This window comes from Pseudophryne corroboree, chromosome 6, assembly GCF_028390025.1.
Source record: "Pseudophryne corroboree isolate aPseCor3 chromosome 6, aPseCor3.hap2, whole genome shotgun sequence".
Taxonomy (NCBI): domain Eukaryota; kingdom Metazoa; phylum Chordata; class Amphibia; order Anura; family Myobatrachidae; genus Pseudophryne; species Pseudophryne corroboree.
The window spans coordinates 62,971,478-62,996,106 of NC_086449.1; the positions used below are offsets into that span (position 1 = coordinate 62,971,478).

General features: G+C 43.0%; 1 protein-coding gene across 1 annotated transcript in view; it reads left to right on the plus strand.

The window, feature by feature from the left end:
* Nucleotides 1–24,629, plus strand: part of LOC134934250 (zinc finger protein 84-like) — a 42,509-nt gene that overhangs the window by 12,013 nt on the left and 5,867 nt on the right. The window contains exon 3 of the mRNA XM_063929727.1: nucleotides 12,618–13,088. Coding sequence (XP_063785797.1) covers nucleotides 12,618–13,088 — 471 coding nt within the window. The remainder of the gene's footprint in view (nucleotides 1–12,617; nucleotides 13,089–24,629) is intronic.

The following is a 24,629-nucleotide window of genomic DNA, read 5'->3' on the forward strand; positions in this document are numbered from 1 at the left end:
AGTAGTGGTGCATGGCTGCGGAGCTGCATCACTATCACTGTCACTAGAGGATGCAGCAGCAACCTCACCCACCTCACTAACCTCCTCCCTATCACTAACCTTCTGCACCACACTCACCTCCTCACTGTCACTCACCCCCTCCACCTCACTCACCTCCTCCTTCTCACTCACCCCCTCCACTGCACTCACCTCCTCCACCTCTGAGTCTTACATACTAAAGACAAACAGCAATTAGCACTAGAGATGAGCGGGTTCGGTTCCTCTGAATCCGAACCCGCCCGAACTTCATGTTTTTTTTCACGGGTCCGAGCAGACTCGGATCCTCCTGCCTTGCTCGGTTAACCCGAGCGCGCCCGAACGTCATCATGACGCTGTCGGATTCTCGCGAGACTCGGATTCTATATAAGGAGCCGCGCGTCGCCGCCATTTTCACACGTGCATTGAGATTGATAGGGAGAGGACGTGGCTGGCGTCCTCTCCGTTTAGATTAGGAGAGAGAGATTGACCTGAGGCTGATACTGTAGAAGAGAGTGCAGAGTTTAGTGACTGACCACAGTGACCACCAGACAGTGCAGTTGTTTTATTTAATATATCCGTTCTCTGCCTGAAAAAAACGATACACACAGTGACTCAGTCACATACCATATCTGTGTGCACTGCTCAGCCCAGTGTGCTGCATCATCTATGTATATATTATATATCTGACTGTGCTCAGCTCACACAGCTTATAATTGTGGGGGAGACTGGGGAGCACTGCAGTGCCAGTTATAGGTAATAGCAGGAGCCAGGAGTACATAATATTATATTAAAATTAAACAGTGCACACTTTTGCTGCAGGAGTGCCACTGCCAGTGTGACTGACCAGTGACCTGACCACACTGACCACCAGTATAGTTAGTAGTATACTATATTGTGATTGCCTGAAAAAGTTAAACACTCGTCGTGTGACTTCACTTGTGTGGTGTTTTTTTTTTGTTCTATAAAAAACTCATTCTGCTGACAGACAGTGTCCAGCAGGTCCGTCATTATATAATATATATACCTGTCCGGCTGCAGTAGTGATATATATATATTTTTTATATCATTATTTATCATCCAGTCGCAGCAGACACAGTACGGTAGTTCACGGCTGTAGCTACCTCTGTGTCGGCACTCGGCAGTCCATCCATAATTGTATACCACCTACCCGTGGTTTTTTTTTCTTTCTTCTTTATACATACATACTACTACATCTCTTTATCAACCAGTCTATATTAGCAGCAGACACAGTACAGTACGGTAGTTCACGGCTGTGGCTACCTCTGTGTCGGCACTCGGCAGTCCATCCATAATTGTATACCACCTACCCGTGTTTTTTTTTTCTTTCTTCTTTATACATACATACTACTACATCTCTTTATCAACCAGTCTATATTAGCAGCAGACACAGTACAGTACGGTAGTTCACGGCTGTGGCTACCTCTGTGTCGGCACTCGGCAGTCCGTCCATAATTGTATACCACCTACCCGTGGTTTTTTTTTCTTTCTTCTTTATACATACATACTACGACATCTCTTTATCAACCAGTCTATATTAGCAGCAGACACAGTACAGTACGGTAGTTCACGGCTGTGGCTACCTCTGTGTCGGCACTCGGCAGTCCGTCCATAATTGTATACCACCTAACCGTGTTTTTTTTTCTTTCTTCTTTATACATACATACTACGACATCTCTTTATCAACCAGTCTATATTAGCAGCAGACACAGTACAGTACGGTAGTTCACGGCTGTGGCTACCTCTGTGTCGGCACTCGGCAGTCCATCCATAATTGTATACCACCTACCCGTGGTTTTTTTTTTCTTTCTTCTTTATACATACATACTACGACATCTCTTTATCAACCAGTCTATATTAGCAGCAGACACAGTACAGTACGGTAGTTCACGGCTGTGGCTACCTCTGTGTCGGCACTCGGCAGTCCGTCCATAATTGTATACCACCTAACCGTGGTTTTTTTTTCTTTCTTCTTTATACATACATACTACGACATCTCTTTATCAACCAGTCTATATTAGCAGCAGACACAGTACAGTACGGTAGTTCACGGCTGTGGCTACCTCTGTGTCTGCACTCGGCAGTCCGTCCATAATTGTATACTAGTATCCATGTCCATTGTTTACCTGAGGTGCCTTTTAGTTGTGCCTATTAAAATATGGAGAACAAAAATGTTGAGGTTCCAAAATTAGGGAAAGATCAAGATCCACTTCCACCTCGTGCTGAAGCTGCTGCCACTAGTCATGGCCGAGACGATGAAATGCCAGCAACGTCGTCTGCCAAGGCCGATGCCCAATGTCATAGTACAGAGCATGTCAAATCCAAAACACCAAATATCAGAAAAAAAAGGACTCCAAAACCTAAAATAAAATTGTCGGAGGAGAAGCGTAAACTTGCCAATATGCCATTTACCACACGGAGTGGCAAGGAACGGCTGAGGCCCTGGCCTATGTTCATGGCTAGTGGTTCAGCTTCACATGAGGATGGAAGCAATCAGCCTCTCGCTAGAAAAATGAAAAGACTCAAGCTGGCAAAAGCAGCACAGCAAAGAACTGTGCATTCTTCGAAATCCCAAATCCACAAGGAGAGTCCAATTGTGTCGGTTGCGATGCCTGACCTTCCCAACACTGGACGTGAAGAGCATGCGCCTTCCACCATTTGCACGCCCCCTGCAAGTGCTGGAAGGAGCACCCGCAGTCCAGTTCCTGATAGTCAGATTGAAGATGTCAGTGTTGAAGTACACCAGGATGAGGAGGATATGGGTGTTGCTGGCGCTGGGGAGGAAATTGACCAGGAGGATTCTGATGGTGAGGTGGTTTGTTTAAGTCAGGCACCCGGGGAGACACCTGTTGTCCGTGGGAGGAATATGGCCGTTGACATGCCAGGTGAAAATACCAAAAAAATCAGCTCTTCGGTGTGGAGGTATTTCAACAGAAATGCGGACAACAGGTGTCAAGCCGTGTGTTCCCTTTGTCAAGCTGTAATAAGTAGGGGTAAGGACGTTAACCACCTCGGAACATCCTCCCTTATACGTCACCTGCAGCGCATTCATAATAAGTCAGTGACAAGTTCAAAAACTTTGGGTGACAGCGGAAGCAGTCCACTGACCAGTAAATCCCTTCCTCTTGTAACCAAGCTCACGCAAACCACCCCACCAACTCCCTCAGTGTCAATTTCCTCCTTCCCTAGGAATGCCAATAGTCCTGCAGGCCATGTCACTGGCAATTCTGACGATTCCTCTCCTGCCTGGGATTCCTCCGATGCATCCTTGCGTGTAACGCCTTCTGCTGCTGGCGCTGCTGTTGTTGCTGCTGGGAGTCGATGGTCATCCCAGAGGGGAAGTCGTAAGACCACTTTTACTACTTCCACCAAGCAATTGACTGTCCAACAGTCCTTTGCGAGGAAGATTAAATATCACAGCAGTCATCCTACTGCAAAGCGGATAACTGAGGCCTTGGCATCCTGGGTGGTGAGAACCGTGGTTCCGGTATCCATCATTACTGCAGAGCCAACTAGAGACTTGTTGGAGGTACTGTGTCCCCGGTACCAAATACCATCTAGGTTCCATTTCTCTAGGCAGGCGATACCGAAAATTTACACAGACCTCAGAAAAAGAGTCACCAGTGTCCTAAAAAATGCAGCTGTACCCAATGTCCACTTAACCACGGACATGTGGACAAGTGGAGCAGGGCAGGGTCAGGACTATATGACTGTGACAGCCCACTGGGTAGATGTATGGACTCCCGCCGCAAGAACAGCAGCGGCGGCACCAGTAGCAGCATCTCGCAAACGCCAACTCTTTCCTAGGCAGGCTACGCTTTGTATCACCGGTTTCCAGAATACGCACACAGCTGAAAACCTCTTACGGCAACTGAGGAAGATCATCGCGGAATGGCTTACCCCAATTGGACTCTCCTGTGGATTTGTGGCATCGGACAACGCCAGCAATATTGTGTGTGCATTAAATATGGGCAAATTCCAGCACGTCCCATGTTTTGCACATACCTTGAATTTGGTGGTGCAGATTTATTTAAAAAACGACAGGGGCGTGCAAGAGATGCTGTCGGTGGCCAGAAGAATTGCGGGACACTTTCGGCGTACAGGCACCACGTACAGAAGACTGGAGCACCACCAAAAACTACTGAACCTGCCCTGCCATCATCTGAAGCAAGAAGTGGTAACGAGGTGGAATTCAACCCTCTATATGCTTCAGAGGTTGGAGGAGCAGCAAAAGGCCATTCAAGCCTATACAATTGAGCACGATATAGGAGGTGGAATGCACCTGTCTCAAGCGCAGTGGAAAATGATTTCAACGTTGTGCAAGGTTCTGATGCCCTTTGAACTTGCCACACGTGAAGTCAGTTCAGACACTGCCAGCCTGAGTCAGGTCATTCCCCTCATCAGGCTTTTGCAGAAGAAGCTGGAGACATTGAAGGAGGAGCTAAGACAGAGCGATTCCGCTAGGCATGTGGGACTTGTGGATGGAGGCCTTCATTCGCTTAACCAGGATTCACGGGTGGTCAATCTGTTGAAATCAGAGCACTACATTTTGGCCACCGTGCTCGATCCTAGATTTAAAACCTACGTTGTATCTCTCTTTCCGGCAGACACAAGTCTGCTGGGGTTGAAAGACCTGCTGGTGAGAAAATTGTCAAGTCAAGCGGAACGCGACCTGTCAACATCTCCTCCTTCACATTCTCCCGCAACTGGGGGTGCGAGGAAAAGGCTCAGAATTCCGAGCCCACCCGCTGGCGGTGATGCAGGGCAGTCTGGAGCGACTGCTGATGCTGACATCTGGTCCGGACTGAAGGACCTGACAACGATTACGGACATGTCGTCTACTGTCACTGCATATGATTCTCTCACCATTGAAAGAATGGTGGAGGATTATATGAGTGACCGCATCCAAGTAGGCACGTCACACAGTCCGTACTTATACTGGCAGGAAAAAGAGGCAATTTGGAGGCCCTTGCACAAACTGGCTTTATTCTACCTAAGTTGCCCTCCCACAAGTGTGTACTCCGAAAGAGTGTTTAGTGCCGCCGCTCACCTTGTCAGCAATCGGCGTACGAGGTTACATCCAGAAAATGTGGAGAAGATGATGTTCATTAAAATGAATTATAATCAATTCCTCCACGGAGACATTGACCAGCAGCAATTGCCTCCACAAAGTACACAGGGAGCTGAGATGGTGGATTCCAGTGGGGACGAATTGATAATCTGTGAGGAGGGGGATGTACACGGTGATATATCGGAGGATGATGATGAGGTGGACATCTTGCCTCTGTAGAGCCAGTTTGTGCAAGGAGAGATTAATTGCTTCTTTTTTTGGGGGGGTCCAAACCAACCCGTCATATCAGTCACAGTCGTGTGGCAGACCCTGTCACTGAAATGATGGGTTGGTTAAAGTGTGCATGTCCTGTTTTGTTTATACAACATAAGGGTGGGTGGGAGGGCCCAAGGACAATTCCATCTTGCACCTCTTTTTTCTTTTATTTTTCTTTGCGTCATGTGCTGTTTGGGGAGGGTTTTTTGGAAGGGCCATCCTACGTGACACTGCAGTGCCACTCCTAGATGGGCCCGGTGTTTGTGTCGGCCACTAGGGTCGCTAATCTTACTCACACAGCTACCTCATTGCGCCTCTTTTTTTCTTTGCGTCATGTGCTGTTTGGGGAGGGTTTTTTGGAAGGGCCATCCTGCGTGACACTGCAGTGCCACTCCTAGATGGGCCCGGTGTTTGTGTCGGCCACTAGGGTCGCTAATCTTACTCACACAGCTACCTCATTGCGCCTCTTTTTTTCTTTGCGTCATGTGCTGTTTGGGGAGGGTTTTTTGGAAGGGACATCCTGCGTGACACTGCAGTGCCACTCCTAGATGGGCCCGGTGTTTGTGTCGGCCACTAGGGTCGCTAATCTTACCCACACAGCTACCTCATTGCGCCTCTTTTTTTCTTTGCGTCATGTGCTGTTTGGGGAGGGTTTTTTGGAAGGGCCATCCTGCGTGACACTGCAGTGCCACTCCTAGATGGGCCCGGTGTTTGTGTCGGCCACTAGGGTCGCTAATCTTACTCACACAGCTACCTCATTGCGCCTCTTTTTTTCTTTGCGTCATGTGCTGTTTGGGGAGGGTTTTTTGGAAGGGCCATCCTGCGTGACACTGCAGTGCCACTCCTAGATGGGCCCGGTGTTTGTGTCGGCCACTAGGGTCGCTAATCTTACCCACACAGCTACCTCATTGCGCCTCTTTTTTTCTTTGCGTCATGTGCTGTTTGGGGAGGGTTTTTTGGAAGGGCCATCCTGCGTGACACTGCAGTGCCACTCCTAGATGGGCCCGGTGTTTGTGTCGGCCACTAGGGTCGCTAATCTTACTCACACAGCTACCTCATTGCGCCTCTTTTTTTCTTTGCGTCATGTGCTGTTTGGGGAGGGTTTTTTGGAAGGGACATCCTGCGTGACACTGCAGTGCCACTCCTAGATGGGCCCGGTGTTTGTGTCGGCCACTAGGGTCGCTTATCTTACTCACACAGCGACCTCGGTGCAAATTTTAGGACTAAAAATAATATTGTGAGGTGTGAAGTATTCAGAATAGACTGAAAATGAGTGTAAATTATGGTTTTTGAGGTTAATAATACTTTGGGATCAAAATGACCCCCAAATTCTATGATTTAAGCTGTTTTTTAGTGTTTTTTGAAAAAAACACCCGAATCCAAAACACACCCGAATCCGACAAAAAAAATTTGGTGAGGTTTTGCCAAAACGCGGTCGAACCCAAAACACGGCCGCGGAACCGAACCCAAAACCAAAACACAAAACCCGAAAAATTTCAGGCGCTCATCTCTAATTAGCACTGAGAAAAAAACACAAAAAAACACACTCATTCCACTACCACTACACACCACACACCAAACACACACACACAGATACACACACACACACACACACACACACACACACACACACACACACACACACACACACACACACACTGACAATAGACTAAAAAAATGACAAGGACAAAAAATAAGACAAACTCCAAACAAACTACACAACAAGAATGACAAGACTACTTTCAAACACAATACAGCACTAAGAACTCACAACACCTCACCAAATCCTCAACCAACTCAACAACTCCAGAAAACAAACTCTCACCTCTCCACTAACTAAACCCAGAGCCAGCCTTAGCTGTAGGCAGGCTAAGCATTTGCCTAGGGCATCCAAGCATGTCTAGGGGCATCCAAGCATGTCCCTGCAGTATCTCATGCTGGGTGGTAAAGTCTGCAAACTAACCGTTACTTTCCAAATGTATTCAATCAGTACTTGTATACACTGCTGTTTACATTTGACAAATAAAATGCACACTCTCCCTTAAGGTTCTTTAAACTCCCTCTGACATCCTTAAATGCCCCTGACTTGTGAGACCTCAGACAGACAGCAGAAGCCCAGTATCTGCAGTTCCTGGACCTGTGACATTTTCATTGACTATATAAAGTTATAACTTATTACTGGATGGCTCCTTATGATACAACATGTGTATTTGGAATACTGCTTCACATAAATCTGACATCACCTATACTGCTTGTGCCATCCTGTGTGTGTCACTTATCCCTGTGCAAACCCCAGGTGTCTGCAGGGACATAACATGTGCAGTGTTCTCCTCACACTTTATTTCCTACTAAGATCATGCCGTAAAATTCCCCTGCCAGGATGGCATATCCTGTGAGGTCACATCCCTTGTACGGGTGCCCCTTTAATAGGTGCGAGTGCAAGCATGCACCCACCCATCCTGCCACCCCATCTCACAAAATGCAGTCACGGATCCAGGGAGCTGCATGGGCACACACACTGACTGCAAGCATGCCAGCAAGCAAAACTACGTTTTATAAAAATACTTATGTGGGGCATATGTGTCAGGTGCATCACTGTGTGGAATTATGTGTATTATGGGCATTACTAATGTAAGGTGTATGTGTAAGGTGCAATTACTGTGTGGCATTATGTGTATTATGGGCATCAATAATATGGGGCATATGTGTCAGGTGCATCACTGTGTGGAATTATGTGTATTATGGGCATTACTAATGTGGGATATATGTGTAAGTGTCATTACTCTTTGGAATTATGTTTATTTTGGGCATTACTGTGTGCCATTATGCAGGGTTGAACTGGCCCACAGGGTAACCCCCTGGTGGGCCTTTCTGCCTAAATGTTGCTGGGTCAGATGCAGAACTAGCGTCGGTGCTAGGGGCACCAGACAAAATTTTGCCTAGTGCATCAAATTGGCTAGGGACGGCTCTGACTAAACCAACAAGGTTTGGATGGTTTGGGGCATATTTATATGGTGCCGCTCAGACACTCCTACATCTGAAACACAAACCAATCATGTTCGAGTGACAAAAACAAAAGCACAGGTGGAAATGCAGCTGCAACATATTAAAACACTGCCGCAAATGAAGACTACGAATCTGGGGAAAAACCCCATCTTCGGTCGGAAAACACTAATCCGGTCACAAATTGAGGATATAAAATATGAATAACATTGACATCGGAAAATACGAAAAACTAAAACTCGACAGCTTAGTAAATACCCGAAAATAATTTAAAAAAGTTGCAGAAAAATACGACCGATAAAATCCGAGATCAAACTCCTACCGATTCGCCAGAAACACAAATCCTAGTAAATAAACCCCTGGGTGTAAATTTGTTATAAACTTGGCAGTGTGCTGTATGTGTCTATGTTTTAACCCTGGAGTTTCTGTATGCACATGAGACTATATATATATATATATATATATATATATATAGATGAGAATTGGACCGGCACTCCCACAATTGGTGCAGCTGCCCTGGTGCCCTCTGAAGAAAATCCAGTTACAAATGCATAGTAGAAATTCAGCGGCACTCAGAGACTGTTCAAATAGTCATAAAGGTTTGTATTAAAGATTACTGCAAAAATCCAACGTTTCGGGACTGAATTGTCCCTTTTTCAAGGTGAGTAACTCATCTTGAAAAAGGGACGATTCAGTCCCGAAACGTTGGATTTTTGCAGTAATCTTTAATACAAACCTTTTTGACTATTTGAACAGTCTCTGACTGCCGCTGAATTTCTACTATGCATTTATGTATATATATATATATATATATATATATATACACTGCTCAATAAAATAAAGGGAACACTTAAACAACACAATGTAACTCTGCGTCAATCACACTTCTGTGAAATCAAACTGTCCACTTAGAAAGCAACACTCATTGACAATCAATTTCACATGCTGTTGTGCAAATGGAATAGACAACAGGTGGAAATTATAGGCAATTAGAAAGACACCCCCAATACAGGAGTTGTTCTGCAGGTGGTGACCACAGACCACTTCTCTGCTCCTATGATTTCTGGCTGATATTTTGGTCACTTTTGAAAGCTTGTGGTGCTTTCACACTAGTGGTAGCATGAGAGGGAGTCTACAACCCACACAAGTGGCTCAGGTAGTGCAGCTCATCCAGGATGGCACATCAATGCGAGCTATGGCAAGCAGGTTTGCTGTGTCTGTCAACGTAGTGTCCAGAGCATGGAGGCACTACCAGGAGACAGGCCAGTACATTAGGAGACATGGAGGAGGCCGTAGGAGGGCCACAACCCAGCAGCAGGACTACTATCTCTGCCTTTGTGCAAGGATGAACAGGAGGATCACTGCCAGAGCCCTGCAAAATGACCTTCAGCAAGCCACAAATCTGCATGTGTCTGCTCCAATGATCACAAACAGACTCCATGAGGGTGGTATGAGGGCCCAATGTCCACAGGCGGGGGTTGTGCTTACAGCCCAACACCGTGCAGTACGTTTGGCATTTGCAAGAGAACACCATGATTGGCAAATTTGCCAATGGCGCCCTGTGCTCTTCACAGATGAAAGCAGGTTCTCACTGAGCACATGTGACAGACGTGACAGAGTCTGGAGATGCCAAGGAGAACGTTCTTCTGCCTGCAACATCCTCCAGCATGACCGGTTTGGCAGTGGGTCAGTAATGGTGTGGGGTGGCATTTCTTTGGGGGGCAGCACAGCCTTCCATGTGCTCGCCAGAGGTAGCCTGACTGCCATTAGGTACCGAGATGAGATCCTCAGACCCCTTGTGAGACCATATGCTGGTGCGGTTGGCCCTGGGTTCCTCCTAATGCAAGACAATACTAGACCTCATGTGGCTGGAGTGTGTCAGCAGTTCCTGCAAGACGAAGGCATTGATTCTATGAACTGGCTTGCCCGTTCCCCAGACCTGAATCCAAATGAGCACATCTGGGACTAGTGTCTCGCTCCATCCATCAACACCACGTTGCATCACAGACTGTCCAGGAGTTGGCGGATGCTTTAGTCCAGGTCTGAGAGGAGATCCCTCAGGAGACCATCTGCCACCTCATCAGGAGCATGCCCAGGTGTTGTAGGGAGGTCCTACAGGCATGTGGAGGCTACACACACTACTGAGCCTCATTTTGACTTGCTTTAAGGATATTATATCAAAGTTGGATCAGCCTGTAGTGTGTTTTTCCACTTTAATTTTGAGTGTGACCCCAAACTCAGACCTCCACGGGTTAAAAAATTTGATTTCCATTGATCATTTTTGTGTGATTTTGTTGTCAGCAAATTCAACTATGTAAAGAACAAAGTATTTAATAAGAATATTTCATTACTTCAGATCTAGGATGTGTTATTTTAGTGTTCCCTTTATTTTTTTGAGCAGTGTGTGTGTATATATATATATATATATATATATAGTATATATATAAAGGAGCACCATGTGACATATCCACACCCTATTTTTTAACAAAAGAGGCATAAGGTTAGATCCAGTGTATACAGTTGCAGGCTGTACCTTGAGGTTCCCATGTCCTCTATCTTTTCATCATCCTTTATATCAGAATGTCTTTAGGATCATGAGAAACAAAATTATGTCATGGCTGTACAAACATTAGTCTTGTTAAATAGAATTGTTTGCTTCTTTATGAAATAATTTTGTACTGAATCATTGTGACATTCCTGCTGATATGTAGAACAGGTATTTTTTCTGATAGTCTGCCCGGACAATAGGTGACTCCTAAACAAAAGGTTCCTTTGGTGACATAACAGGAGGCCAGAGGCTGCTGTGATCTAATTAGAATGCAAGGTGTTACCCTGCCAGGGTGTAATTAGCTTTTCCCATTGTAGTCTGTGACCATAGGAATATTTACACCTCATTTACAAGACAAGAAGCTAGGCACGAGAAGCTGATGTGCTGAATGACTATATACTAATGTTATGAGACCCTAATTTACATGTCACCTTTCAGTGTAAGAATTCCTTCTGACCATCCTGGGTGCTACTGGGGAGAGATGGGGAGGAGTGACTATAAATAGGCTGTATCAGGCCACTGATAGCTGATGGAGGAGCTGCTGGATGAGTTACTGGTTGGAGAGCTGGGAGGATGGAGGAGTAAGAGAGAAACAGAGGAAGAATCTCCAGAGGAAGTTAAATATATTATACATAAGTATATACTGATACATGAAAAAACATTTGTAGATATTGTCTTGTTATCTAAAATTAAAACGTTTTAACTTAAATATGGTTAAATAGTATAGCCATTTAGTTATATGCAAAAGGATATATTACTGTTATCTTTATATTCTATATTTTCTATAATCTGTTTATTTATGCACCTTTTTGACATATGACCCAACATTTTGCTTTGTCAGACCTGTGATTTTCAACCTGGGCCCAACCCGGGTTTTTGCTCACAAACATCCTCTTACACTACAACATAGACAAGGGAAATTCCCGGGTCAACCTCTTTTAGACATAAACCGGGGTTTTTCAGTAATTTGTTCAGATTTCCACATTTAGTTATTTAAAGAGGACAATTTGCTGGTTCTGCATCTGCATTTCTGTGTCTGGCTTGCTGTCTGCATGTGTAGTACCTTACATAATACACTGTGCATCAGATTAGTATAGATAAAGGGGTATCTAGGTATCGGCTCCATCACAGTATCTTACATATTGCTCTGTGCATCATCTGACATCTGGAAATGAGGATATAGCAATTTGGAAAAATACACAAATATAAAAACAATGGCAAATTACTGGATCATGGGCCCTGTTCAGTATGAATCATTTCTGATATGTGATTGCATTGCTGATAGCCATTTACATACTGGGCGTCCTTGCCCTGTTCTAGGCAGCCCCCAGCATGCGATCACAAGCAGTTGCAGTTTTGCTAATTTAGCATATTTGTAACTGAAGCTGAATCAGTTCCCATGTTTGTTAGTCTATATAAATATATATCATGGTCCAAGTACAAAAAAAAACTATTACTGTAAAAGTAGAATTACCCCAGTAACCATTATGCTTTTAAATATAAACTTTTCTTACAGGACAAATATGCACGATTTCCACTAAGAATATTACAATACATTGTGGAAATGGACATTGATCGATGATCAAGACAACTACAGGCATCATTTCTTCTCATACCTTTGGAGAATTTACAAAAACCATTTTAATTTTCTGATAAGCAAAAACCTTCTGCAGCTAATTTGTTTATTATCTAATACATGATGAGTCTCACAGGAGAGAAACCACATCTGTGCTCTGAGTGTGACATAAGATTTACATGTAAATCACATCTTCTCACACATCAGAGGAGTCATACAGGAGAGAAACCATTTACATGTTCTGAATGCATAAAGTGTTTTTCCCGAAAGTCATCTCTTGTTATACATCAGAGGATTCATACAGGAGAGAAACCATTTAAATGTTCTGAATGCGACATATTTTTTCCCGAAAGTCATCATCTTGTGAAACATCAGATGAGTCACACAGGAGAGAAACCATTTACATGTTCTGAATGCAGCAAATGTTTTTCCCGAAAGTCATCTCTTGTTATACATCAGAGGATTCACACAGGAGAGAATCCATTTAAATGTTCTGAATGCGAGATATGTTTTTCCCAAAAGTCATCTCTTGTTATACATCAGAGGAGTAACACAGGAGAGAAACCATTTACATGTTCTGAATGCAGCAAATGTTTTCTATGTAAGTTAAGTCTTGTTAGACATCAGATTAGGAAACATATAAATGCTCTGAGGACCTAATTCAGCTTTGTATATAAACTCTATGGTTTATAGACAAATCTGATGTTTGGGGGTCTGCACAGGCACAAGACCTGTTCTATGTATGTGCAGACTGGGTCATGTGATATAGCTCGCAGCCCCCTGGCACCACAGCAGGATGACATGCTGTGGCATTTATGGGGCAGCAAAGGCGATGTTTTACAATGCGGTAGTTTAGGGTCTGCTTCTTTGGATGCAGACTTCATGGACCTGGGTTCCCGTATCCTACGGCCAGTCTGAGGAAGCTTCTGATTATGTAGACTGACCATGGTCTGCAAACATTGTGAGTCTTGACCACTGATTGCAATTGTCATAGTAATATAGTAACATAGTAGATGAGGTTAAAAAAATACAAAATGTCCATCGAGTTCAACCTGTATTATAATTCTTACACTAATCAGTATATAACGTGTTAACTATAATGACCCAGATTAAATTATGTTTGTAGATCTAAATAACAGCTATAATTCATGCTTTTTCTAACATTCTCTTCCTTTAAATGCTATATCCTTTGATATTTTGTTCATCTAGGAATTTCTCTAATCCATTTTTAAACATATTAACTGAGTCTGCCATTACTACATTCTCAGGCAGAGTATTCCAAATGTTTACTGCCCTTACTGTGAAGAACCATTTTCTACGTTCAGTTTGAAACTTTCTCTCCTCCAACCTCAGAGAGTGCCCACGTGTCCTGTGTAGAGCCTTTTTGATAAACAAATCATCTGATAGATCCCTGTATTGTCCCTTTATATACTTGGAAATATTAATAATGTCTACTCTTAGAGGCCTCTTTTCAAGTGTAAACATATCTAACCTAGTTAGCCTTTCCTCACAGTCCAGTGCCTCTAACCCCTTGATCAGTTTAGTGGCTCAACCTCTGAACCCTTTCTAGTTACAATATTTTTTTTATATAGTGCGGTGCCCAGAACTGTACACAATATTCAAGGTGTGGCCGTACCAATGATTTGTACAGTGGCAGGATTACACTCACATCCCTTGTCTCAATTCCCCGTTTTATGCATCCTAGGGGTCAATTCGATTCAATGACTAGTTGCCAATTCCACTAGTTTACTTAAGTTTTGTCGACAATTGGAATTCCCACCTATTCAATTGTCGCCAATGTGACTGTTTAGTCGGCGATGTATATACAATTCCTGACAATTTGTTCTCCCTATAGGTTATAATGGTCAGACCAATTCAATGAACTCGCGGGTGGGGAGAGAGTTCGAATTCCCGACAATTTTAGACTTAAACTCTCCCTTTTTTTCTCTCATCCCCCAAGGGGTGAGAGTTGACCAATTTTTGTTTTGAATTTAATACTAAGCTATTAGAAATGCTGTAAATAGGTCTCATTTTTCAATCCAACACATTTATATTCCCACTGGCTACTTTAGCAAGTGGTTTTTCCCTCTCCCTTCTTAGTTGTTTCAACTAATAATCTTGCTGCAGTAGAGGATTTCATCTGAAGGGGGAAGGACTGCATACACCTGATTGGAGTTTTAAGAGGACACCGATCAAATCTTATCGTATAGTACATAATTACCCAACTAGGACAGCGATGTGTTTTGTGCCGCAGCGCACCGCAAACAACATTGCAGCAGGGCAGTTATGTCAGAGAATGCTGGTTTTCCCTACAAAACAGCAGGTTTAAGGTGCGAGAACCGGCATTCTCTGATTTACGGAGAGTTAAATTGACTAGCTGCAAGAGCCCCCTACTGGCACTATTCAATCCGTTCTGAAACTGAATTTACCCATTCGAAAAACATTTTACTTAATTTAATATTATTTTCAGAATTTTTAAATAAACTTTTGGACTTGCGGTGCTGTGAAAAAAATTCTGATACTCAGGTGGCGATACAAAAAAGTTTGGAAAACCACTGCACTACACTACTAAATAAAAAAAAAAAACACTTTTCTACTGCTGCTACTCTACACCGCTCACCCTGCACACACTACAGTACTGCTGCTAATCTCTACTCCCGGCCCCACCTACAGTACACTATAGCCCCATACACACAGGGAGATTTCCCCAGAGATGTGTACTGAGTGAGGAGGGGGGAGTCGCTCATGTCACCCAGCGGTGAAATGAGTGATGTGCTAGATTGAGCCAGCATGCAGGCTCAATCTAGCACCAGCGATAGTGAAGCGCGGGGCTGCGCATTGCTATCACTGTGGGGGTACACACGGATAGATCCTTGCTTAACGTCTAAGCAATCTAGGCAGATTGCTTAGAATTTAAGTACTGATCTCTATGTGTACCCCCCTTACCTCTCATCCAATACACTACTTCACTCCCTTCCCTGCATAATCCGTCACTACCCTGCACTGCACCCCCCTCCCTGCACACACTATCTTACACCCCCATCCCCACAAACACTATACTACAGCCACTACCCTGCACCCCACTACCCTGCACCTAGTAAACTAGGCTGGACAATCGGTTGATCGACAGTTCATGCTACCATATTAGTAACCTACTCTTAGTGTACATAGACCCCTGAGTATTTACTATATGAGAACATAAGACATTTGCACAGGGGCAATTCCCAAAGTGAAAAGGGCAAACACATATGCATGGAGAAATGTACTGCAGGTCAGTATTTTTGCAACTTTAGAAGTAATTTGGAGTTGGGTACATACCCATTTGCATAGTGAAATATCCACATTTGACCTGTGCATGCCTACCTCTCAACCAACACTCGGGTGCGGAATGGCTGACAGGTGGTAAGCATACCAGCAGCGGAACCTTGCGGGCTCACTGCGCTGAAGGCTCGGTGGTGCCCTGCGCTCACCACGGCTTCTATTCCCACTCTATGGGTGTCATGGACACACAGGAATGGGAATAGTCCCTGTTGGTTGGCATGCGGCCCGCCGGGATAGTGAAGGTGCGGGATGGAGGGGGAGGACATGTGATTGTCCGTCTCCTGACCGCCGGTCACATGAAAACATCCCCCCAACACTCCCTTCCCCACACACGGTACACTACCTATTACCCTGCATACCCCTCCCCGCAAACACAACTGCAGCTACCCTGCACCCTCTCAATGCACACACTTCACTACTTCTCACTGTACACACCCTACCCTGCATACTACCGCCGAACAAGTGGATACCTTTAAATACCTGGGTTCAACTATGAACGGTCAACAGATAGCTGCTACAAGTGACATCACGAGTGCCACAGCTGCCTTTGCAATTCTGGAAAAAGGCCTCAGGGACCAAAAGGACATTACCATTGGCACAAAAATTAGGGTATTCAACATATCAGTTAGAATAAATTTACTTTATGGTTCAGAATAATGGCAATACTTAAAAATGGCCTAACAAAGCTGGAATGTTTCCAAATGAGGTACTTATGAAATATACTTTAAAAAAAAAGAATGAACCGGAGAAATTAAAACATCCGAAAACCATTCAAAGACCAACCCACAGTTGAATCCTATGTTAAAAGACAGCGTTTAAAGTACAGATGAGGGGGTTCGGATTTAACGCCAGAATTAACGCCAGTTCGGTTTTATCCGGATTTTTTCTATTGGCTATCCAAAACATGTGACATCCGTGAGCCAATAAGATGCTGTTTTGAGAACCGAGTAAATCCGAGTAAAAAACGAACCCGCTCATCTCTAGTTTAAAGTGGTTTGGACATGTCTGCAGAATGGAGCCTAAAAGAATACCATACCAGTGCCTAAATACTGTAACAAATTCCTGAGGAATGGAAAATAGTAAGTGATACGCTAACATGGCTAAAGTCGATTGCACAAGATCTTCAACCATTACACTTCCATATTGATGATGCCAAGCAAGCCGCCCTAAACCAATCCCAGTACGTGTGATTATTAGTGATTCCCTGCCTTTGGCTGTCACAGTGCCAGCAAGCTTACCCTACTGGTGCCAACAACAATTAAGTCACATTATAAAGCGATGATTAATGTTTTTCAACACTTCCACAGAACAATTTACTGCTTCCCACTGCTGCTACCATTCCTTTCATGTCAGTACCAAAATGGTTGTGGCTTCTACGCCAAAGTCTTGCCTTAACATTACATTCCTGTGAGTAAAAGGAGGGAAAATAAGTCTCCTTCCTGTCCCTTCCCCCAAGTTGCATATTTAAGTCAGACTTAATACAATATCCCTCCCTGAAGTGAATTTCAGACTAAAAAAAAAAACAAAAAACACATTCCTGACAATTGAATTCCCAGGAGTTTGCAAATTCCCTACAATCATATTTAAGTCAGACTAATTACAATATCTCTCTCTGAATTGAATTGCCGACTAAAAAGTACATTCCTGACAATTAAATTCCCGTGATGAACGGGAGTTTGTATAGTCAGAAATTTGAAGACAAACTGTCACTGAATTGAATTGACCCCCTAATACCTTATTTGCTTTTGTTGCTGCACTTTGACATTAGGATCGGCTACTAAGTCTATTATCAATGAGCACCCTCAAATCTCTTTCCACTACTGTCTCCCCTACAATTTTCCCATTTAATTTATAGGCTGCCTGATTGTTCTTAGTCCCAAGGTGCATAAACTTAACATTTTTCTATATTGAATCTCGATACATCACCTCAGATACAGCACTTGGATCTTGCAGATGCATGCAGGAGGTGTCTATCTCTTACAGATGACTCCTGCTGTGTTTCAGTGTTATTTGTACAGAATTGCACATCCACTTCCCTGCGGCTGTGTAATTCCTTACACATCTGAATCAGCCACTGAATGCATCAAGTGTTTTACTAGAAATATAACGTGTATTAATCACATGAGTAGTAACTCTGAGGGCCTGAATGTAGCCTGTGTTTCATAAGTAAGTTACCTTATATCACTGCAATATGGTTACAAGTAAGGTTATGTGTATTTTTTTTTTAATGTGAGAAGTGTTTTATATAAACCAGTCTTGTTACAGACCGGGGAGGAGAAACATCTGTAGCTGATCATATGTACCAGTGCAATGTAATAAACAATTTGTATAATGAAACTCCCTAAACAGCCTGAAGTTATTATTTATTTGTGAATATAATTTGTCACTATCATGGTATAAGGGGTGGTAGTACTGACACCTAATACACTGGTATACAACACACAGGAGAGATAATAGCAGTTATCTTGGTGTAGTGCATTGGTTTAAAAAATATTTTCTCATTTTCATAAAAGGAAATTCATCCATGTTAAATGATATCAGTAAACTATTAGAACATACTGTAAAATGTAGTAAGGAAACTGACAAATAGGTATGAAAAAGTTATACAAATAAATGAATGGAGCTGGGGCAAGTGGTGCAATAATTTGCATTGTATACCCAAAAATTCTTAGCCCGTTAAGCTGGATACACACTATAATACCCCTATTCCACTGGCACTAAAAACTTGGGTTATTGCTGTGATAATCCGGGAGTGGCTCAGTAAGAAAGGGTTAACATGGGTCATGTGACTCGGGAATCCAACCTGGTTAGCTCGCAGGGTTGGTCCTGGAAAGGACCCAGGTCTCAGTGTAGTGTAAACGGGTAAGCCTGGTCAATGTCATTTAACTTTTCACCAATATGACAGTTTTTCTACCCTTTACCACAGCACCAATTTGTATAACTTCCTCTATGGGGTCAATTCTATTCGGCAACTAAAGAATAGCTCCGGGAATTAGCTCCCGACGCTATTCAACTCAGCTAAAGTTAAGTCGGCGATGTCCCGTTCTCGCCGATTTAACAGGTAGTTTTGTCGGGAGAACGGGCATTCTCCGACTTAACTACCCGGCGCGAGGCTGATTCCCGACAGAATCAGCCTCGCGCCGGCCGCGAGGCAGGACTTTTGTCGGGTTTCTTCTCTCATCCCCCGGGGATGAGAGAAGAATTCCCGACAATTTCGGGCAACTAGTAGCAGAATTGAATAGCGTCGGGAGCTAATTCCCGGCGCTATTCTTTAGTTGCCGAATAGAATTGACCCCTATGTGTATAAATAAGAGTTTGTGGATTTTTAATGCATTTATAGATAACAGACAATTGCACACAGTGACCATGCAGGGCAGCTTCACTCAAGTTAATGCTGTTAAAAATTATACACTTTGCAAAATACAATAATTACAAAGATTGTACAGATAGTCAGTTGAAAATATGTTACTAAATAAACAATGTTGTTGTAAAAGAACAATGGTACTTCATATTGATACCTGCTGCGGAGACAGGCCAGTCCCAACCTGCAAGTGCCACCTTTCAGGAAACCCACAAAACATTACTGCACAGGAGATATGCACTCAGAGGTCAGAAGTCACATGTCCTGGTAAGTTATCAGAAGATGGTACATTATACATCCATGGTCAGAGGTCACATGTGCTAAAGATTGCCTGGAATAACAGACAATGGTATGCAGCAGCAGATTGCTAAAGTCTACAGTGGTCCATGTTCTTTGCACACTGCTGCCAGAGCTTACATAGGTCTGTACAAGTTCCCAGATGTCTTTATCAGTAGACAGAATAGCAGAGTATGTCTGCTGTCCCAAAGCCAGGAAGCGAATGGGAAAAAGTAGGCATAGATTGGCAGTAAGTGTCCACTTGAGGAACGTGTTTGGAAACCTGTGACTTTGACAGGTAATATTTCACATTTACATTGTCAAATTGTGGCAAGTAGTCCTGATTTTTGCACTACACACTTTGTCCTTACCTACATCAAAACACTAAACCTACATTTCTAGAACCTTTCTTCAAACTAAAAGTAGATTAAAACTGAAGGCCTGTACACACTAGTCGATATAGTAAATTATGTTGTTTATTTTGACCCTTCCTGAGCGATATATTTTACTATATTGCCCAGTGTGTACGCAGTAAATGATGAACGATGAGCAACCCCACGCCTCATTAATGAGGCTCACTGTCACCTGGCCAGGCAGCTTAATTTGGACTCATCGTTCCAAATTTGCATGCAAGGCCCGGACGCAGCATAACGTCACTGTGCGATATTGTTAGCAAGTTATAATTAGTGGGAATCCTGCTCCATTTTTGTCCAGTATGATGAATTGATCTTGCCCAATATTTTTGCCACAAGGACGTATACCACTTCAAATATTTAATTCAAAGGGGAAATATTGACACTTGTATTTAAATTATATAGCCCAACAAATTAGTTTTTTTTTTAATTTGATTTATTAATAGCTAATTTTTAATTGAAAATAAATATACCATTTTACATATATACACAAAAGAGTGCTCCAAACAAAGGAATTTTATCTCTCCCAGAGTTCTGCGGTTCACCACACACATCGGAAAGTCATGTACTAACTACATAATTCCAGGAGCACCTCCAACAAACAGGTAGTTAGCCATCAGGATTGATGGTTTAGTAAATTGGTTTTGTCAAACTACTATTTTCAAGGATTCTCCTACCAAGAAAATGAAAATAGTTTTTTTGTGAATCCCTCAGAATTTTATAAAGTAATGAAATCTTTAGTTGGCTTGATCAGAGAACAGAAAGCAAAAAAATATAGTAAACCACTGCGCTCAACGGCTGCGGTTGCGTAGTACCAAGGTGTCACTCAACACCATGCAATTGGACCTAAAGAAAAAATGGGGACTACATCAACTGCGCACAATAACCAATGATCTCTATAATGTCTCTAAACATTAAGAAGTGAGTCAGTTCAAGGATTGTTGGGTCTTCTTAAGACTTCCTTTTCTTATTCCAATGGGTTGGAGTCCTCTTAGCAAACTTGTTCCAATGTCCCTCAAAAAGCAGAAGAAAGGAGAGCGATATCGTGTAGTACGTCCCAGATTCAAAAGAGGGGAAGTTGTTCTAGGATTTCATAGTTTGACGAATAAATTTCGTACCGTACTCACGTCTAGAGGGAAGTTTTTTCCACATATAAAGGTTTCTTTATAGGTCCAGATTACTCCTGGCCGAGCAGATGGATGTTCCAGACTTCTTTCGGTTTCTCCCCAAACGATGACCCAAGGCGGAAAATAAGGGAGAAAGTAGTCAAATTAATAGACCACAACTGTAGTCTATTATCTCAACCAAAATTTATAGACGGAGGGGTTAGCCAGCTTACCGTACTTACACTAAACATGTGTATAAAGGCACATAAAGGTATCTTTAACTGTGATTAATTGCCTGACCATTCACTCAGTGTTGAGAATGTCAATGGGTAAGCGTACCCCACTTACGATCTTCCACTTGTTGTCTCTCACGTAGCGGTTTCTTTCTCCACCTCCTTCTCAGAAGGTGGAATTCCACCCTTGGATGCGCCCAATCATATCGTAAGTAATGCTGGGCTAGAAGTGATGATGGCTGGCGGTACCCAGTATCAGCTCCACATTCAAACACAAAGAAATGAGGGATTTAATACTCATCTAGGGAAGTATGGGTGGAGACGTTTAAACTGTTCCTTATACGTTGTGTCCTTTCCAGCCAACTTAAAAGCCAGTGTGCAGATGATCCTCAAACCAGAGAGCACGTCAATAGCAATTGCAATGTTTAGAATTCTGAGTGATAGATAGAGTAGGACTATGGGGGAGACTTTCGAGCAATTGATCAGCTTTACAAATGTTGCAACAACTGAATGTAACATTCCCAGTGTCACTTCAGGTGTGGCTGGGGATCCGTTGGGTCCTCTGACAGAAGGGCTCTGGCATCTGGCAAGCTATGATGATCCTCTGCAGGGTTCATCATAGCTTGCCAGATGCCAGAGCCCTTCTGGCATTTGTAAAGCTGATCAATTGCTCCAAAGTCTCCCCCATAGTCCTACTCTATCTATCACTCAGAATTCTAAACATTGCAATTGCTATTGACGTGCTCTCTGGTTTGAGGATCATCTGCACACTGGCTTTTAAGTTGGCTGGAAAGGACACAACGTATAAGGAACAGTTTAAACGTCTCCACCCATATTTCCCTAGATGAGTATTAAATCCCTCATTTCTTTGTGTTTGAATGTGGAGCTGATACTGGGTACCGCCAGCCATCATCACTTCTAGCCCGGCATTACTTACGATATGATTGGGCGCATCCAAGGGTGGAATTCCACCTTCTGAGAAGGAGGTGGAGAAAGAAACCGCTACGTGAGAGACAACAAGTGGAAGATCGTAAGTGGGGTACGCTTACCGATTGACATTCTCAACACTGAGTGAATGGTCAGGCAATTAATCACAGTTAAAGATACCTTTATGTGCCTTTATACACATGTTTAGTGTAAGTACGGTAAGCTGGCTAACCCCTCCGTCTATAAATTTTGATTGAGATAATAGACTACAGTTGTGGTCTATTAATTCGACTACTTTCTCCCTTATTTTCCGCCTTGGGTCATCGTTTGGGGAGAAACCGAAAGAAGTCTGGAACATCCATCTGCTCGGCCAGGAGTAATCTGGACCTATAAAGAAACCTTTATATGTGGAAATAACTTCCCTCTAGACGTGAGTACGGTACGAAATTTATTCGTCAAACTATGAAATCCTAGAACAACTTCCCCTCTTTTGAATCTGGGACGTACTACACGATATCGCTCTCCTTTCTTCTTCTTTTTGAGGGACATTGGAACAAGTTTGCTAAGAGGACTCCAACCCATTGGAATAAGAAAAGGAAGTCTTAAGAAGACCCCAAAATCCTTGAACTGACTCACTTCTTAATGTTTAGAGACATTATAGAGATCATTGGTTATTGTGCGCAGTTGATGTAGTCCCCATTTTTTCTTTTGATCAGAGAACAGTTTCCCTTTCCACTATGTCTCTTATTCTTAGTGGGAATCCTGCTCCATTTTTGTGCAGTATTTTATCCTGTAAGAAAGAAAAGATCACATTTAAAAGCTTAAGGATTACCTGTGTAGATCTACTTGTACAGTTATAATGTTATATTGTATAAGGAACATGATGTCTATATATTTACACTAACATTTATGATCTAGTCTTTTACTATTCTTTAAAAAAAATTCTATATTTTCAAATTGCTATATCTCCAATTCCAGTTATATGTGCAGCACCGAGGCCTCTACATTATGCAGCTAATAACAATACTTAATATACACCATATGGTCTATTAATGTTTTTATAAAAATTGTATAATCCCTATACTCTGACCTCAGTATGGGCATATAATACATTTCTCACCCTCCACACTGACCATAGATGGGTAACACATGCTACCGATCCTGTAACACCTACTGTCAGCTGATGCACCAGGATGCTGCCATTATCTCTGCACACACCATGGGAATGTGGAAAACATGATCATCTCAGAGTAAATGTAAAGGAACTACTAGAGACAATAGAGGAGGTCACCTCCAGGTGCATGCCATGAATAGCGCAACCTCCTCCATTGCCCTTCCTGTCTTTGCTATATTTGTTGCAGAGCCCCCGTCTGGAGTCTGGAGAGGATCTAAAGTGTAGCAGGCTACTAAGGGTCAGGTGCATATGTAAAAGTTCATGTCCCACCTTCTATCAGCTTCTCATCCCTCCACAACTCTTACACATAAGTCTGACCCTGTCTCCTCTGCTTTGGAGGTCGGAGCAGTGAGCATGGAGTAGCACACTGCAGCAAGGAGGTGGGATAACTTTTCAGCAACAGGTGGAATGTTGGGATGAAGAAGGTGGGGGTGTAACTACTGATATGGGTGTGTGATCAGTGTTGTATATACATTGTTGTGTTTGTGTATATGTACGTATTTATGTATGTGTGTAGGAATCATAAAAATATTAGCGCTTAATGTATTATATTACATTCATTATTTTATTAACATGGGAGGAAAATAGGGGAAGAACAGTGGAAGATGGGAGGAAAACAAGAGGAATAACAGGGGCTAGATGGGAGGTAGATGTGATAATACAATTTTCTACTGTTGGTGTCCAGATAACAGGAAAAAAAGGAAATTTGTGACAAAATAACACCACTTTAAGGGCATGAAACCCCACTTCTGCCCTCACTAGACGTTACATCCAGGTACACTAACTGAAAGTGGTATAGACGCAACCTGAGAGAAAGGTGGAACACAGAGAAACTAACAGGATGAGATGGGAGGAAAGGGAATGAAAAAAGTACAAAATACATATTATATACACACATACCCAGAATAATAGTGAGTTCCAGAGAATAGTTATGTGTGTGTCAAATATAGATTGATAGATAGATCTGTTAGTAAACTTACATTTTGCATCTAATTTCACAGCCCTGTATTGTGGAAGCTGTGGATCCTACTGAGTTGCACATACATCAAAGGGCCAAGCATATGCACTACTCTTTAATTTATACCCTGGATTTGTTGCTGCAAGGGGCCCTTCTATTGGCTATTTTGGAATTTATATCAGGCATCGCTCTGCTTTCCAATGGCTGGCCTCTCACTCAAGACCAGACACAACTGATCCGTGTTCCTCTAAGAAACCATCCCTCCCTTTCTATATCCTGTCTTCCCTCTGTCCCCTTAAGGGCCGGCCCAAGCTTTATGTTTTTGGTAAGCAAATATATATATTTGCACTCCTTAATGATTAAAAAATCTT